The 19791-nt window shown below is 41.1% G+C and overlaps 1 protein-coding gene across 1 annotated transcript; it reads right to left on the minus strand.

Annotated features, from left to right (window-relative positions):
* Positions 1 to 1153: 1153 nt before the first annotated feature.
* On the minus strand, positions 1154 to 17230 carry LOC123246165 (acyl-CoA-binding protein-like). The gene is made up of 2 exons (XM_044675104.1): positions 17040 to 17230; positions 1154 to 1418 (listed from the first exon to the last, which is right to left on the minus strand). The coding sequence occupies exons 1-2, from the start codon at positions 17228 to 17230 to the stop codon at positions 1154 to 1156; spliced, it is 456 nt and encodes a 151-aa protein (XP_044531039.1).
* Positions 17231 to 19791: the final 2561 nt, after the last annotated feature.

Raw genomic sequence — 19791 nt, forward strand, 5'->3', positions numbered from 1 at the left:
TTAATATGACAGAAAAGGAAAATGATAAATGTTGGAGGGGATGTAGGAAAATTGGGACACTAATACACTGTTTGAGGAATCGTAATTCTGAGTTCTGAGGAGCAATTTGGAACGACAGTGGTACCTTGACACACAAGTTTAGTTAATTTTATGGCCAAGCTTATAACTCAGTTTGCTCATGTGTCAAATAGAATTTCCCACTTATTTATTTATTTATCTATCTATTTATTTATTTACTTATTCATTTATTTATTTGTTTATCTGTTCATCTATCTATCTATCTATTCATTCATTCATTCATTCATTTATTTATTCATTCATTTATTTATTTATTTAAAGTAACAAACACACTTACTTTATTGATCTACAGATAAAAAGTTATTGAGCAAAGATTAGTAACTGCTTAGATCTCCAGCTCTACTGCTTGACAGTCTTGCAGCCTGATGGGTCTGTAGAAGCCATGCCAATTTTAGCTGCTACACATTATTTACACTGTTTAACTTTGACCACATCTCGAGATCTATCTATCATCTCCAGATAATCTGATAAAGACAGCTTAGTTGATAAGGAAGTAACAGATACCGAAGATCTTTTAGCTCATGCTTCCAGCTCTCTCCAGGAGCATGAAGTTTATTATATATACTTCAAGACTCATTTCACTCAAAAGAACCCTCCCCCCAAATTTAGCATTTGCATAGAAGCACAAATTATGTCATATCAAAGCACAATAAAGTTATAGTTTTACAAATAATTTTCTTATGAAGATAATGCCGGATGAGAAAAAAGTCTCAAGGCTAAAAATGAGCCTCACTCTATCTAAAAGTTATTTTGCCTGAACTTGCAACTCCATGACCTTGGAATGCCTGGAGCAGTTAGAGAGATATACCTACAGCTGCAGCTTTACTCTGCTGAGTGAAAAAAGGCTGTTAACTCATTAAGTGCTGGCTTACTAAGAACTTAAAGTTTTCCTAGAGGTTATAATGTTTTTCAATAAGAAAAGGTATGGATCATAAAAGACGTCAAAAGAGGAGCCAGATTTTCATCCGAGACTCTGTTTCTCTCATTCGCCTCCCACAACCACAGGTTTAAGAAATCAAGACATTATTTTAGTTTAGCTTGCAAATGCATGGCTGATGACTGAATCTAGTTTCTTTTATATTCTGTATTTTTTCTTTAGTTCTTCCACTTTTTGAATATAAGCTTTTATGGCATCTTCTTTGGATATCCCTTTCAAAGAGTTCCAAGCATCCCATTTTGCTTTGCCTTTGAAGTCCGTCCTGCCAGGGCGGTCTGTATTTACATCTCCAACTGTTGCTTGTTTGTAGTGGGAATAGATGAACAATATCTCATCATCATTTGGTTTAGTCTTTAGGACTTTGACTTCTTGAGGCAGCTTTTTTTCTGAGACATGCTGCAGACTAGTGTGATGGAGAGGACCGACTGAGATGTTGCAGCGAGCAAGCGTGCTCTAAGCCAGTACAAGTTGGACTACTGAATTTCCCATTTAAATGAATGGAAATGCAATTAATCTGTTCCATTTTTTGGGTTTAAAAATGTATGAAGCAACAAGGTATTTGACTGATGCTGCTGGGATTTGAAAATGACTTTTTTTTTAAAGAAGAAAATATAACTTGCCCCTCTACGGGAAGCTGTGTGCCAAAGAACCAGTGTTATAACCCTTCTTTTTCCTCTTCCCCCTCCTGCTGAGCTGATATTGTGTTATTGCGTATCCCAGTTCTGTGTGGGTTTTTGTGAATCTGTGTGTGAAGTCTCTACTGCACTCTCCTGCAGATATGTGTAGTAAGCTGTGGTGTAATTTTTTTTTTTGGCATATAATAAACATGTTCAGCAGTAAAAAACAAACAAACAAAAAAACCCAAACCCCTCCGTAGGCTGCTATCTAGTGGAGGATGATGGAAGTTCACAAAATATCTCCTCTTGACTTAAAGCAAACACTCCCCATCCTGACTGATCATTTCTTAAATTACTCATGACTTAAGATGCTTGTGTATCAAGGTACCACTGTATAACCAAAGGACTTTAAAACTGTGCATAATGTTTCATCTAGCAATAATTTTATTACTACTATAAGAGTAAAAAATATGAGACTGGCTGTAAATTAAAATTTTATTAAATCAAAAGCAATAGGGGAAAAAGATGGAAAAATAGGAGAAAGATATATAGGTTACCTTCCTTATTACTTCATTTAGCTTGCTATTCTATGGCTGCCATGAGGTCCCCTACCCACACTCACAGGAGAGACCAGTCAGCTCCAAACATGGAAGCAGAGAGAACAACATTTACTCTTGCCTCAGTTTATCAAACTTCTCTGCCCACTAACTCTCACACAGCATGTCTCAGGAGCCAGCTATAGTTTTCTATTTTGCCTGGGTGGCCCAGTGGGGCAATCCATGGGGAAGTGCAGGGGACTAAGCCCTGCCCCTTGTCTCATGATCTCTTGACTGCCTTTTTCCAGTTGCTATTCTACCCTCTTGACTCAATTCATTCAATGATTTCCTGGTCTCTGGGTGAACAGGAGATGAGGCCAAGTGTGTGAGCCCAGGAGAGGGAGGAAGAGAAAAAATTTCCTTCACATACTAGGTCTATATTCCAAAGAGACTTAAAAAAAAAAGAGAAAAGGAGCCATTTGTACAAAGATGTTTATTGCAGCTCTTTTTGTGGCAGCAAAGAATTGGAAATTGAGTTTGGCAGTCAATTGGGGGATGGCTGAACAGGTGACATCTGGTTAATACTAATATCTTATAAGAAATGATGAGCAGGATGATTTTGGAAAAAACTGAAAAGACTTACATAAACTGATGCAAAGCGAATTAGCAGAACCAGAAAAAACATTGTATGCAGCGACAGCAATATATATATTTTTAAACCCTTAACTTCTATGGATTGGCTCCTAGGTGGAAGAGTGGTAAGGGTGGGCAATGGGGATCAAGTGACTTACCCAGGGTCACACAGCTGGGAAGTGTCTGAGGTCGAATTTGAACCTAGGACCTCCTGTCTCTAGGCCTGACTCTTAATCCACTGAGCTACCCAGCTGCCCCTGTAGCAACAGCAATATTTTTTGATGAACAACTCTCGAGATCTATTTATAGTCTCTGATAATCATATAAGGACAGTTTAGTAGATAAGGAAATAACGGACACTGAAGATCTTTTAGCTCATGCTTCCAGCTCTATCTACAGGAGCATGGAGTTTATTATATATATTTCAAGACTCATTTCACACAAAAGAATCTCCCCCCCCAGAAACTTTGCAGATGCATAGAAGTTATAAATTTTGTCATATCAAAACACAAAAGGTCTCATTGGCTTTAGAACAGACCAAGGCCAAGGCTGAATTTTGACTGAGTTCTTATCAGAAAGCCAAGTCGGGGAATATTTTTCTCAGGGTTGAATTGCCCCTGCTAAGGTTTTGGCCTTGGCGATACCAGGCAACTGCATTCCTGGCCAAAGGAGGAGAGTGTTAACCTTTTAAATGCTGACCCACTAGGAACCTAAAACTCTTCAATAAGGCCACAATACTTTTCAACAAGAAATCACAAGGATCACAAAAGGGGTCAAAAGAGGTGTCTCAGATTTTTATCTGTTCTCTTATTGGCTTCCCACAAACAACTATGATCTAGCTATTTGCAGTGATTCAAGACAATTGCAGAGACTCATGATGAAAAATGCTGTCTGCCCTCTGAGAAAAAATTCATGGAGTCTGAATATAGACTGAAATAAACAATATTTCACTTTCTTTTTTTCTCATTTGAGATCTTTTCCACAAAATGACTAATATATAAAATCTATAACAGATTGCTAATTTGTCTTGGGGAAGGGAGAAAGAAAGGAGGATGTGGCCTGAAATATCGCACAAACCTTGCCAAGTAGCTATAAATGATCAAAAGAAAAATAATTAGTTGATTAGTATTGTACCACCTTTCAGATAAGGCATATGGATGCTTAGATTTACATTTATGAGAAAACCCCTCATATCAATCTTTAGACAAAACCTAGATCCTTGGCCAGGGGTCTCTGAATAGCAAACACAGGTGGTTCAGATTCCCAGTTACACAGGACAAGGTTCAAACAATGCTCAATTCCCACAATCACTGCCTTCCTTAGAGACTGCAGAAAAGAGCAAAATTTGATAGAAAGTTGCCCTGGGGTGTTTAACATATCACTAGCATTTCATTTATATTGCAGTTTGCAACCCAAGTAGACAGAGTGAATCATGTGTAAAGCCTCATAGACCAAAGTGGACCATGGGCAAAGTGACATCGGTTCCTTGGAAATGACAGGGCAACAACCACCAAAACAAATGACCCCTTCCTTAGTCATTAATCAAGATGAAAAAGCATTCCTGAAAACCCCTTGTCTCACCTTTACTTACCTTACCTTACTATACTAGCTAGTTGGCTGTGTATGGCCACTCTATTACTTTATTCTCTTATAATAAAGCTTGTTTCCTTGCAATGGAGTCAGTCTGACCTGTCAATCAATTATTTGGATGAGACCCTAATCAACCTAATAAGCCACATCATTTCTGGTGCCCACAGAAAACAGAATTGTTTTCAGCTTGACTTAGACCATCCTGAAGTAAGCTTGCTCCAGCCCTCCTCTGCTTACTCCTTGCCGTGGAATTTAATATAAATTATTATTCCATTTGAAAATCTATCTTCGATTAGTACCAGTATGTTTGACTGCCTGTTGTGCTGGAAAGGGGCTGGCAGAAGTCCCTGTGCGCACTGGTGGCATGGTAAAAAGTGAGGATGGTCCCAAACTTAAGCCTGTTGAACCAGAGAGTCCCAGGAGGAGTGGTGAAAACTTGCTTTATAAGAGAAGGGACACAAGAAGCTTGTTCTCTCTTGCTGGACACTTGTTGCTTTCTCTCTCTTCTCTGGAGCGTTTAACACTTGGTGTGCATTGGCTTATCTCACAGCCAGCCACTTGTAGAAGGATCTGATGAAGCTCCTGTAAAGTGGCAAAGAATTAGGGAGGCCAGATGATCATGTGATCATGTGACATTCTTCTCGCCCCCATCTCTGACTCTGTCCTGACATTTTCCTTTCGTCTTTGAGTACTCAAGCTTAGTTGGGACACTGAATTAGGTCTTCATGGCCAGCGAGTCAAAGCTCCATTGGAACTCTGGGTTTGGGGTCACAATGAGACTCCCCCAAGCTGCTGGGCCTGGGGCCAGGGCAGATTGCTTCTGTGCCCATTTTAAGACCAGGCAGAACTCATTCTGCTGCTGCACCTAGATTTTTTTCTTCTTCCCTTCCCCTATTTCTTGTTTTTGGGGCTTTGGCAAACAGCCACTGCACTCATCTCCCTGTCCTCTATAGGACAGACTTCTCTAATCTCATGGAATTCCCCGCTTGGCTATTTCCTTTCCATCTGGAAAAAGTTGGATCTGCAAAACCCAAGAAATGCCTTATAGTTTACTGCAATAATGAATGGCCACAGGGGGCAGCTGGATAGCTCAGTGGATTGAGAGTCAGGTCTAGAGACAGGAGGTCCTAGGTTCAAATCTGGCCTCAGACACTTCCCAGCTGTGTGACCCTGGGCAAGTCACTTGACCCCCATTGCCTACCCTTACCACTCTTCCACCTATGAGCCAATACACAGAAGTTAAGGGTTTAAAAAAACAAACAAACAAAAAATAATGAATGGCCACACTATCTCCTAGAATGCGGAGAAGTATGGCCAGTAAACGGGACCCTAAATTATAACATTGTCCTGTAATGGGATCTGTTTTGCAAGAGGGAGGGGAAATGGACAGAAATCCCTTAAAGTTTAACCTCCATGGCACTAGCACAGGACTCAAAAGTCAGAGAACAATGCAGGATGTACTTTGCCAGGATGGGTTTCTTCCCAGATGATGCTCACTTCTCCCCCATTTCCTGGATGACTCCTTCCTGAGCCCTCCAGGAAAATCTCCCCTGCTAGCCATTGCCCTGCCTTCCACCTTGCGGGCAGTATCCAGCCCATTTCCTCCCCCTTATAGCACTCCTTCTGATCAATCTTTCCCCTCTCTCCTCCCTGCTCTCTACCTACCACTCCTACCACTCCCACCATTGCTATTACCCTGCGCTTGCCATATACAGAGCAGCACCCACTATGCAGCCCTGTCTAGGGACCCCCAAACCCTTTGTCCCCTCAGAACGATGGCACTGGGAGAAGGAATGGTGGATGTTCATGTCCCCTTCTCCATGTCAGACCTCTCCCAGATCGAGGATAAACTGTGGAGAGCCATTGGATGTAGAAATGCCATTGGAGAAATAGGATCAAATTTAGGGCCTATTATCTGGATTCCCTACGTGACCAATCCAGACTGAGGCAGTCTTTGTGTTTGGTCCTCGTCACCTGAGCCCAAAAAGCTCTGGTACCAGCAGGTAGGTTAATCCAAAATCAATTTGATCCCTCCAAGAGGCTATTAGGAGTCATTTAGAGAAACAGAGTCTGTAACAGATATTTTATCTGGATCCCATTACAAAATCATCGGCAAGTAAAACTGTGTGTATGATTTTTCTGCACTGCATGTCAGGTCAGACAGAATGGGCCATCTAAGATAAAAATCTGAGGCTCCTCTTTTGACTCAGTCTTTGATCCCCACCTTTCTTAGAATTCTTATTGGAGAACTTTGAAGTGGTAGACCAGCATCTACTGAGTTAATGATTCCTTTCCTTGATAATTGAGAAGCCTGAATCCTAACAAATGTTACTTAGATAAGATTGCATATTTAGATTAGAACTGGCTCCTTTAGTCTGGACTTCATTTGGGCAAATGCAGGATTTGACTGGTGAGCATCTCCATGGGGTATTTTCTCTCCCAGAATTATCCCCTACTAAGTTGGTGGTTGAAATTTGACCATTTGTCTTTGTACCTTTATTCTTTAGACTTCAATGGGTTATGTGTGATTTATTACCCCCTTACAACTGTGGCTCTTTTTGTGTTCCTTGCTTGAAATCAGTATATAATAAACTTCCAAGCCCACAGAATTCGGAACAGCATGGGCTAACCACTAGTCAAGTTGTTCTCATTTTCTTTCTCCTGCCTTAACCATCCTATGCCACCGACGTGGACCACAAAACCATATAGGGGGCTGGCCCCCTATAATAAACTTGAAAGTTTTCCAAGAATCTCACCAAATTCATAGAGTGGTTCAAATTGGTGACCTTGCAGATTGACCTGGCCTGGGCAGATTTATACCACATTATTTCCTCATTTTCTCCTGCTGTACCATAGATGAAAAGTGGAGGATTTGGGATCTAGCCCAGGTGGTGAGGATGACATAGCTGAAACTAATGCAGAAGACAGATTTTCTATGGGGGCTGCTATAGTTCCCGTTGCTGACCCTTGTTGGGATTATCAATCAGCACGAGACTGAGAGAAAGGAGGCTATGTGATAAGGTGCCTGACTTAAGGCATGAAACAAGGAGTGAAGAAGCAGGTTAATTACAAGAAACTTAAGGATATAACGCAGGGCAGGGAAGAAAATCCAGCCTTGTAGAAGTCATGAAAAATTATACTAATATTGAACCTAAAATCCCAGAAGGAATGACAGTTCTTTTTTTTTTTTTGCCTATTTTATATCTTTTATTGGTATTGATATTTAGCAGATCATTGAACAAAGTTAACCCTCAGGCTCACCTGACAAAGAATCATGTATTTGTGTGTGAATATATTTGTGGTGAACATCTTGTTTTTTAAGAGCCTTTGAGACAGCATCATTTTTTTTTCTACTAAAATTATTACATTATCTAGGCAGGTAGGTGACACAGAAGAAAACATCCTTAGCGTGAAGTCAGGAAGACCCAAGTTCCATTTTATCCTCAAGTATTTACTAGCTATGTGGCTGTGGGCAAATCATGTAATCACTGTTTGCCTCAGTTTCCTCAACTATAAAAATAGGCATAATGATCTATAGGCATAAAGGGTCTACCTACCAGAGTTGTTGAAAGGAGTAAAGTGCTTAGCACAGTATCTGACACATAGTAAGTGCTTAATAATACTTGTTTCCTTGCTCCCTCTATACCTTTCAGTTAATTAGTCTTATATTGAAGATATTCTGCAATAGAAAATTTATTGCAAAATCCTCCCCACTTCTTTCTCATGTTTTTATTTAGGAAGAGCAACTTGGGCTCTGGACTTACATTCCTAACTTGCTCTCAGATAAGCAAGTCCAGTTCCTATAGCATTTCTGCTACCTCTTCATTCAGGATTTCTGGAGAAAGAACCCTGAAAATCTGGGTTCAAAAACTGTTACTCATGAGCCCCCATATTCTCCGCCATATAAATCAATTATTTAACATCGCCTTAATATCAATTAACCAATTAACATCAATTAGCCTTTATAAAGAAATATTTGCTGAGGATCAAAATACAAAAAGAAAGATTTATAATGATCAAAATACAAAATCATCTACCACTACCACCTTCATCATTCCCACCCCTGCCTTAATATTATTTCCTGGGGTTTTTTGGATGAATTTTATTTTGACCCAAAAGATAAACCCAAACCAGTCACAATGCAAATTCCTGAAAACAACAATACAGCTTAAAAATGAATATGACCATATATACATTCTTAAACTTGTAGTTAAAATAAATGTGTGTGCTTTTAATTTAACCTATTTGCTTTTTTCATGTAAAATTAATTGTGATTTTATCTAGTTCCATGAAGAATGAACTTCCTTGGTATTTTGACTGATAATGCATTAAATATTTAAGTTAACTTGGAAAAAAAGGTGTCTTCTTGCCAACATGGCAAGGTTAAAATCCTATATTACACTTCCTTCTAAAACTCAATTCTTCCCTTTAAGATCGCAAATTCCAACTTAAAGTGGTTGCTACATAATTTTCTCCTTCCCATGGCAGAGTGGGTTACCTTTAGATAGAAGGCAGTGTACTTCTGGGCTGATGAACCATTTTCTTCCTTTTTGGAGTCCCCACCACATTCATTTCTTAGTGTGCCAGGAGTCCAATGCCATCATTAGACATATGTAGATCATTCTCAGCAATGATTTTATGGAGCTTTTCATGTTTCTCTTGGTTTTTGTGGTTGGATATTGAACTTTCCATTTAGTCCTGGTCTTTTCTGTGCAAATACTTGGAAATCTTCTATCTTGTTGAATGCCCATACTTTCCCCTGGAAGTATATAGTCAGTTTTGATGGATAGGTGATCCTTGGTTGTAGACCCAGTTTTCTTGCCTTCTTAATATCATATTATAAGCCTTGTGGTCTTTTAGTGTAGAGGTTGCCAGGTCCTGTGTGATCCTGATTGGTGCCCCTTGATATCTGAATTGTCTCTTTCTGGCTTCTGGTAATATTTTTCTTTTACTTGGAAGCTCTTGAATTTGGCTATTATATTTCTGGGGGTTGTCTTTTCAGGGTCTAGTGTAGAGGGTGATCTATGGATCCTTTCAATGTCTATATTGCCCTCTTGTTGTAGAACTTCAGGGTAATTTTGCTGAATAATTTCTTTTAGTATGGAGTCCAAATTTCTATTAATTTCTGCTTTTTCAGGAAGACCAATGATTCTCAAATTGTCTCTTCTAGACCTGTTTTCTTGATCTGTCAATTTCTCATTGAGATATTTCATGTTTTCTTCTATTTTATCAGTCTTTTGACTTTGCTTTATTTGTTCTTGCTGTCTTGAGAGATCATTGGCTTCTAATTGCCCAATTCTAGCCTTTAGAGACTGGCTTTCCTTTTCAATCTGGTCTATCTGGTTCTTCAAGGCTTCCAGCTGGTCATTTCTGGTCTTCAGTTTGCTTATCAATTCATTTGATTTCTGAGCCTCACTTTCCAATTGTGAAATTCTGCCTTTTAAACTGTTATTTTCTTGCCAGATCTCTTCCATCTTTCTCATACTCTCAGATTTGAACTCTTTAAGATCTTGTGACCCATTTTCATTTTTTGGGGAAGGTTTGGATGTCTTTGTTTGTCCTCCTCTGTTTTTTGGGTTTTTTTTTTGTGCAGAAGTTATCAAGTGTTTGAGCCTTTTTCTTGGTCTTCTTGTTTATTTCTTGTTTGGCATTGATTGGCATCATTATGTTTTATCTGCCAGAAGGCTGAGTAAGGCAATCTGATTCTCTTTGTATGGAGTTAGGGAGCAGTTTTTTGCCTGAGGCTACTTTGTGAGTCTCTTAGCTTATCTGGGGGCTCTCCTGGGGTCTCTGGTCTAGCTGTTTTCAAGGTCGAGCCCCAGTGGTCCTAGCCAGCTGCCCAGAGCTTGGGACTTGGCCCACACTTTCTCCTCCACCTGAGATTTTCCCCTGAGTCTGAGCTTGCTAGGTGCTGCTGCTGCTGCCTCTCTCAGCCCCACTCCTGTGTCCAAGGTCTGAGTTTTCCAGCTACCTGGGATCTCAGATCTTGCTGCTCTTAGGGGCAAGTTCCTAGTAGTGCCAGCTAGCTGCCAAGGGGCTAGATTTTGTGCTGCTGCTCACTCTAACTCTGGAGTGCAACCTCTGCCTCTGGTACAGTGGGTGGGGTGGGGGAAGGTTGATCTGCTCACATTTTGATGGGAGCTATTTTGCCCCCTTATAGCATTGAAGTGCCCAAATCCCACATACCTTCAATACTGTGCCCTATTGTGGGGTCCCTTCTTTCATCCGGATTTTGTTTTCTTGTCCTTTGGATGTACTCTATATCCATTGGTAAGGAGAGAAAGTCACCCTGCCTCTACTCTGCCACCATCTTAACCAGGAAGGGGAATGACATTTCTTAATATGCATTTTATTGGATGTCAGCCTCAGATATCCACAGGAAGCTGCAAAAGTTAGACCTGTGCTTTCAGACCCAACTCCATCCCAATGGCCAGATATGATCTTTAAAGTTTTTAACAAGGATCTGGCAGAAGCTGAGGAGAAGGACCATAATGCTTGAGTCTATAATAAGGAACAGGCTCAGATGATTGCAGTTGCCATCTCTACCAACCAAAAGGGGAACTCCCTGGGAGACTGACTTGTGTTTCAAGTGTGGTAAGGGCCATTGGTCCAGAGACTGTCCACAGAAGTGAAAGCTGCCCAGGCGCTGTCCCATTTGTGGACAGGATAGACACTGGGAATGGGAGTGTCCAGGAGGTCGAGCCACAAACCAACTCCCCCATTCTCCAGTCTTCTCAGGGGACTTGCTAAGGGTGTTACCCAAATAGATAGGGTTCTTGGAGTGATGGGACCCAGGGTTTGATTCAATTCCTGCCCTCTCCATCACCATGACCCAACTCAGAGTTGTGATAGATGTGCCAGTTAAGTGTATCATCTTTCTTATAGATATAGAAGCCACTTACTCTGTCCTGCCTCAGTTTTCAGGTCCCACTAGACCCTCCATGCATCATATAATTGGGATGGAGGGGTTCCAGAAGAGCTTATTTAGAAACCCACCCACTCCCCTGCTAGTTTCAGGAGCTTCAATTCCAGCACAACTTTCCTCCTGCCCAGTCTCCTTGTTAAGAAGAGATATTATGCTAAAAATTGGGACACATTTCAGCCTTGGTGGAGGTTCCTCCAATGCCGACACCAAAAAGGTCCAGATTCTCAACAGAAGATCCAATACTCTTAGACAAGCCTTTAAGCAGACCCCACTACATTCTCACCTCTGTGTGGGAGGTCAATCCCCAAGTCTGGAACACAGGGATCCTTACAAGGGCAATCCATGCAGACCCTATGATCATTCACCTGAAATATCCTAGCAAATTTTCCGTGGAAGCAATACTGTATTAACCCAGACAAAAGGGTGGGACTGCAACCTTTGATAGACAAGTTTCTTTAGCTTGGGCTTCGGTGGGTATCTATCCACTCTCCCTGTAACACCCCTATCCTTTCTGTAAAAAAACTCTACAATATTAGATGGTTCAGGATTTGAGGGTGTTATAGGTGAATTTGGGAAAGGTATTAGGTTAAAGGGGATTTGGAAGGGATGTTGTCAAGGACTTGCTAGGTAGATAATATGGGTTGCAGGTAGGATGTAATAGTGAGATGCAGGATATAATATGAGGCTGAAGTCAGGGAGTATAACACTGAGGTAACAAAAATTTCCAGGGAGAGGATGAATTAATCTAAACAGGCAAAGAGGCGCAGGGCTTATAGATTAGGACTTAGACTACAGACAAACTGAAGGGAAATAGACTGATTGAAATTAACTACAGGCTTTAGTTAATTTCACAGGAAGGGGCTTGTTTTGCAGTTACACCTTCCTTCAAGATGGATACCCCGGCTTTCCTTCAAGCCCAAAGTATGTTGGTTCTATTCCTCTTCTTCCCTTTTCTTACTAATTAACTGACAAAGTAACTAACAGGTCTGTTTTAAACACAAAAGGGGTTTATTGTCTTCTCAGGTTAAATTGTCAGGTAAAAGGAATTAAAGGAAGCCCTAACAGTTGCTTAAAGAAACCTCAAGTGGGGGAAGGGAAGCAGAGATGGAGTTTGAGCAAGGTCCTGCCCTGACTCAACTTTCAAGGTGATCTTGAAATCAAAAGGGATTATGATGATGGCTGCCTAATCTCTCTAGATAAAGTACTGCAAGAATATAGCTGAACTCTCACAGATTTGAAACTACTCCCTGATTCACTCTCTTTATTCACTCCTCACAGACATTTAGGTAAGGGAAAAGAAAGTAGGGAAATGAGGTAGAGTATGGAGATTCAAAGGGTTTATCTAAATTAACAAATCTCAAATCACTCCAAAACTAGGCTAAGTTTTCAATCTCAAGAAGGAGAAGCAGCAGCTCAGCTGGCCCTGGTTCTCTCCACGAGTTCCCAGGTCCAACTGAAACTTTCTCCCAAGATTCTAAACTCCTAACTGACATCAGAACTCAGCCAAAGCCTGCAAAACTATGTCCCCCCTTCTTTGTACTACAAGGGCTGTTAATGAGACTATGATTACTATCCACCTTGTTGTCCCTAATCCCTACATGATACTAGCCCAGATCCCCAGGGGTATAGCTTGGTTTTCAACTGTAAGACATAAGGACTCTCAGTTCATTTTTTCTTTTGAGTGGGTGTTGTCGGCTGACTTCTGCCAATACACTTGGACAGTCCTCTCCCAAGGATTTAGGGACATTCCCCACATATTCAGCAATACTCTTAGCAAGGATCTAAAGCAGTGATTCCCAAGGTGGGTGCTGCAGTGATCCAGGGAGGAGGTGACGGCCACAGGTACATTTATCTTTCCTATTAATTGCTATTAAAATTAAAAAAATTAATTTCCAGGGGGCTAAGTAATATTTTTTTCTGGAAAGGGGGTGGTAGGCCAAAAAAGTTTGGGAACCACTGATCTAAAGAATTTTACACCTTAACAACAATGTGGCCATCCAATGTGTAGATGGCATCCTTTTCTGCAGCCCTGATTTTGATTCCTCATATAGAGACATTGTTAGGACACTAAACTTTCTGGGAGAAAGTGGATACAACATCTAAGTAGGAAAGGTCCAGATTCCCCAACAGAAGATCCAATACATAAGCCAGGAACTAACCCCTTCCTCCCAGGCCCTAACCTATGAAAGAAAGAAGGCTATTTTGTCCCTCCCTGCCCTAGTGACTGTTGTAATGAATTTCTGGGACAAGATGGACACCACCTTTGAGTGACAAGACCAGCAGTTGAAGACTTCGGAATGTACCCAGGTGCCGTGAGCCAGGGCAAAAGTCAGTTGGAGCCAACCCTATAAATACCTACCAGGCACAGCACAAGTTGGCTCAGTCTGGAGCAGAACTTGGGAGGTGGGAGGTCAAGAGGGAGGGTAGGCCTGTACCTGCAACCCAACTTGCCTTACTGAGAGAGCTGGAGAGCAATTACCATCATTGTCAATAGAGCTGAGAGAGAACAGTGATACTGCCATTCAAAGATCATCATATAGCCTTCCCTAATCTTTGGCTTGGCTCCAGCCAAATCAGGCCAGAGTTAGTGAGAGGATGAAGAACCTCCAAGCTCTACCTGATCCAGCAATCTCCATAGCTTGATCATTAGCTCAGACTATTAACAATAAGGTTCCCAAATCCTCCACCCTTTCCCTTGTTTCTAACCCCATTAATTAGAATTAAAGATAGTGTTTTGTTATACATACCTTTCCTGAGTGGTGATTATATCCATAGCCCTTGGGAAGGGGGTGTCAATCACACAGTCAGATCCAACAGTGTACCAATAGCTTTTATCAATAATCATTCCAACCCCAGGTTGGGGAACTAGAGAAGTTAACCACATATACAACTTTTCAGTGGTTCCCTGTCTGGGCAATTGTTAAAAGGGGACAGCTGACAGGCTCAGGTGAGCAAACCTGTCAGGAGAGGAGAGGCATAGCCTTCCTGCCAGCAGCAACTACACCAAGGCCTGTGGGTGAGAGTGTGATTTCTCTCCCATCAAATCCAGTCCACAACCTTTCAAGCCTCATATTATTATCCCTCCTGTTTATAACATGACAAAGAAATAACTTAGGACCTTCCTAGGTATGGCTGTTTTCTGCAGGATCTGGATCCCTAACTTTGTCATAATTGTCAAGTCACTAAATGAAGCAACTACAGGCTCTGATTCCCAGACTCTGCACTGGGGCCCTGATCAGCAGACTGCCTTCAGTACCTTAAAAGCCACGCTCACATCTACCCCAGAATTAGATGAACTCAACCTTGATAATCCTTTCTCTCTATTTGTTGATGAGAGAAGGGGACATACTTTGGGGATCCTTACTCAGATCTTGGGACCTGACCACTGCCTTGTAACCTACTTTTTTAAACATCTAGACATAGTATCTCTGGGGTGGCCTGTTTGCAAGTAGTTGCAACCATTGTCATGATGGTAGAGGAAGCTGCCAAATAGACCTTTGGGCAGCCCCTAGAGGTTCAGGCCCCCCCCCCCCCCATCATGCCCAGGGTGTCCTTGAAACAAAAGACCACAGGTGGCTGGCCAGTGGTAGACCGATAAAGTACCAAGCCTTGCTCCTAGACACACCTAACCTAACTTTGAAAGTGTGTCACACCTTGCCTACTGTCAGATTAACTGTTTCCTTTCCTAGGCTAAGTATGCAATGCATTTAGTTCTCCCTTCTCTTAATTGCATCATTACAGACTGATGGAATACCACAGAGGATGCAATCTGTCATCTTCCAGCTCTCCAGGACTGTGCCCCATGGATAGAACATCTCTTTGGGACTCCCTTAAGTCCTTCCTCCTCTTGAGCACCCGGTGGTATTCCCTCATTTCCCTTTTGTTTTCACTATTGCTCTTTTTGCTATTTGGCCCTTGTCTGTTTAATTGCATTGCTATAATTGTGGCCTCTTGGCTTTCTCATTTCCAATTCCAGATGGTGGCTACTGAGTGACAAGTATACCTTCAACCACTGGATGCTGTTGCTGTTGCCTTCCACTCCCAGAAGCCTTGTGATGATCCCTCCAAACCCCTCGCCCCCAACCAAGTAATACAGAACCCTGCGCTCATCCTTGATTCTGCACTCCTTTTCAGCTGGAAGTAGTTCCAGAAGACTGACCTTTGCCTCTATCCTGGTTTTGGGCCCTGTTACTTTTTTTTTTCTCATGTAAAACACACTTTCATATTGGTCATTGTTACAAGAGCACACTTATACAAAACCCAAATTCCAAAATAAAATGTAAATACACTGATGTGAAAGATAGTATGCTTTGATCCCCATCCATCCAACTCAACAGTTTTTTCTCTCAAAGTGAATAGCATTCCTCTTTATAAGTCTAGATCATTGGACTGATGAGAGTAGCCACGTTTTCACAGTTGGTTATTGTACAATATTGCTTTTACTGTATATGACCTTTGCCTAGTTTTCCTACTTTTGTTCTACATGAGTTCATGCAGGTCTTTCCAGCTTCTTCTGAGATCATCTTGTTCATCATTTCTTATAGCACAATAATATGCTATCACCAACATATAACACAATTTGTTCAGCTATTCTCCAATTGATGGACATCTCCTCAGTTTCCAAATCTTTGCCACCATGAAAAGAGCAACTATAAATATTTTTGTACAAGTAGTTCCTTTCCATTAAAAAAAATTATCTTTTTGGGATACAGACCCAGTAGTGGTATTACAGGATCAAAGGATATGCACAGTTTTATAGCCCTTTGGGAATAGTTTCAAATTGTCCTCCAGAATGGTTCGGTCAGTTCACAACTTCACCAACAATGTATTAATGTCTCAGTTTTGCCACATCTTCTCCAACATTTATTACTTTTCTTTGCTGTCATATTGGCCAATCTAATAGGTGTACCTCGGATTTTTTAATTTGCATTTCTCTAAGAGTGATTTAGAACATTTTTTCATATTATTATTGATGGCTTTAATTAGGATCAAGCCTTTCCTAAGTTTAAGGCTGGACCCCAAATACAGGGGAAGACAGGCTTTTCTACAATAAAGATAATTAGTTAAATAAGACCAATTAATTAAAAGAAAACAATACAAGGATCTGATTTCTAATTGGATAAAAAAGTTGAGAAGGGGAGAGTGAATAGGTTTGATTCCCTGAGTTCAAGAAAGGAGGTGTTCCCTTCCTCAGATATCTGTAAACAATCAAAGGAACATGCAAACAATAACTGATTGATCAGCACAAGACCAGTTTTTAGATAAGACATATAAGTTGCTTGAGGTGTACAATTATGAGAAAACACATCAGTCTTATGATCTGTCTGCATTTTGGTCAGCATAATCTAGACCAGTGTTGGTGAAGTATTGGCATGCGTGCCCAGCTGGCACAGGGGAGCTGCTCTGTTCTCTATCTTCCCAGTGTCCGAGGACATTTTTGCATGCTTCACTCCTCTCTCCAGCCTCCCAAGGCAAGCAATTCCTCCCTCTGCTCTCTAGGGTAATGCAGGGGGCTAATAGGCAGCTTGAAGTTGCAGTTTGGGCACGTGAACTTGAAAACCTTCGCCAATACTGACCCACGTCTCTCTTAGCCATCATCCTGTATACCTTTGTCTCATTTCTAAAATCTTTACCAAAGAATGGTGGTGGTGGCTGAGTGTTGCCAGGTAGATGTAGAGGTCACGTACTGGGTCAGTCAGATGTGAGTCCAATTTGGTCTTCACAGGACTTCTTGGCTTGAGAGAGTCTCTGCACTCAGGGGCGACTGTGGTGGCTCTGCCTGATTAGTGGTAGTGTGGAGGGAAGGATGGAGGTCACAGAGATCCTGCATGCCCTGGTGACCCCAGCTCAGCCCACTGGCCACACTTCCAGAGAACTGCATCAACTTGTTCTCCATGTGCCCTGCCCCAGGCATTTCTACAGGGCTGAGAGTTTGGGTGGGGCTTGCCTGGCGGGTGCCAGCATGTGTGACATGAGTCAGACTAGGAAGGGAAAGAGCACCTGGATCAATGGCTGATGGCCAGGGAAGGAAAGGGAAGAGTCTGCTGAGGGGAGACTTAATGGGCTAGAGCAGCTTAGGGTATATGTGGGTGGAATGTACTTCTATACATTCTTCTGTGATGTTGGAGGAGAGCTTCAGAGCTGTCAAGGAGGATCTTGGGTTCAGGCTCAAATCATGTCTGATATGATGAGGAAATAAGGAAACTCCTTTCCCTGGAGATTCTATCAGGATGCTGAGTTGCTGAAGAATAGGATGTATTCTATTGGCTTGTCCTTTAATATCTCTGATGTTTTTACACAATCAGAATATCTCCTTCAATTTTTAAAACTTTTTATTTTTAAAATTTAATTTTTTATTTTAATTTAAACTTTAAATTAAAAAAAATTTTTAAAGACAGAAATTGTTCTTTCTGTATCTTTTACCCAACCAACCATGAAAAAAACAGAGGAGAAGGAAAACAAAGGCTTGTAAGAAATATCTATTAGTGAAGCCAAACAAATGACCACATTGTTGTTCATTTTCAGTCATGTCCAACTCTGTCTCCTTTTGGAGTTCTCTTGGCAAAGAGACTGAAGTGGTTTTTGATTTTCTTCCCAATGTCTTTTTACAGATGAGGCAACTGAGCTAAAAAGGATTAAAGTGATCACAGAGCTAATAAGAGTCTGAAGCCAAATTTGAACTCAGGAAGATGAAGCTGCCTGATTCCATACCTGGTACTCTATACACTTTACAACTTAGATACTCCTAATTCATTACATTGGGCATGTCCCAAAATAGATATGGCATTCAGGAGGTGAATAGCATGCTTCATCCTTGACTTCTCTTTAATTCTTGAGCTCCTGATATAACACATGTACTGACATATATATATATATACATATGTTTATGTGTGCATGCACAGGCATGTATACACAATACATATATAGATGTGGAAGCCCAAGGAATTTTTGTCTCTGCATTTTAGTGGGAAAACTATTGGCCTTGGGAAGCAGGAGACCTAGATTCAAGTCCAGATTTTGTCTTTTGATAGCCTCAGGTAAAGAATTTTTTCTCTTAAAGAAAATTTTTTAAAGATTAAGTCTCCTCATCTTGCCCAATTGGGAAGTTCAGGGGCTACTTATGGGCCCAAACCCATTTCTAGTCTTCAGGGTGGCTTTGAACTGCTCTTTTTCCAATCTGAGCTGCTTGGTCCTTCTTAGGGAAAGAAATAAACACTTATATGGCACTTATTACATGTCAAGCATCCTACCAAAGGCTTTTTTTTTTTATAAACCCTTAACTTCTGTGTATTGGCTCCTAGGTGGAAGAGTGGTAAGCGTGGGCAATGGGGGTCAAGTGACTTGCCCAGGGCCACACAGCTGGGAAGTGTCCAAGGCCAGATTTGAACCTAGGGCCTCCCGTCTCTAGGCCTGACTCTCAATCCACTGAGCTACCCAGCTGCCCCCTACCAAAGACTTTTTATCAATATTACCTCATTTGATCCTTATACCAATCCTGGGAGATTCGTACAATTATTTCCTCCATTTTATAATTGAAGAAACTGAAACAGAGACAAAGTGATTTGCCCAGTATCACACAGCTAGGTGGTATCTGATGCCATATTTGAACTTAGTCTTCCTGACTTTAGACCCAGTGCTCTGTTCCATAGCTACCCCTTAGGCAACCTGGTGGCCTCTAGCTTCCTAGAAAACATTATATGATTATAGATTATAGTAATTAGAAGAATTATTCATAGGGAGAGGTTGGAGTATTAAAGGATCTAAGATGATATGGGGGAGAAAAAAGAAGAGGGGGGGAATAGTAGATGGCACCAAGAGAAATTTGAATGAATAAGAAAAATAGGATAATCTATACCACACAAAGAGGGCATGGGAAGAAGAGGGGATGAATACTACTACAAGAAGGAGAGGAAGAGAGGTAATAATAGGTAATACTTAAACCTTACTCTCAGCAGAATTAATCCTGAGAGGGAAGAGCAGCTATATCCATTGGGATATAGAATTCTATCTAACCCTACATAGAAAGTCAGAAGGGATAAACCAAGGGAAGCAGAGGGTGGGGAGTTCAAAAAAGGGAGAGAAAGAGAGGGGAGAGGGAATTCATTAGGCCTTAAAAAATAAAAAGAGGGAAACAAAAAGGGAGGGGGTGGAAAGGGAAGTAATCTAAGGGAGGGGATAAGGGGGACTGATTGAAAACAAAATACTGGTTTAAAAGGAAATAGCGTAAGAAGAAGGGGCAGAACTAGGAGAGGATATCAAAATGTAGGGGAACACACAGCTGATAATTATAACTCTGAATGTGAATGGGATGAACTCACCCATAAAACAGAAGTAAATAGCAGAGTGAATTAGAAAACAAAATCCTACCATATGTTGTCTACAAGAAATACACATGAGACAGGAAGACATACATAGAATAAAAATGAAAAGATGGAGCAAAATCTATTGGGCTTCCACTGAGAAAAAGAAGGCAAG

This window comes from Gracilinanus agilis, chromosome 4, assembly GCF_016433145.1.
Source record: "Gracilinanus agilis isolate LMUSP501 chromosome 4, AgileGrace, whole genome shotgun sequence".
NCBI classification, from domain to species: Eukaryota; Metazoa; Chordata; class Mammalia; order Didelphimorphia; family Didelphidae; genus Gracilinanus; species Gracilinanus agilis.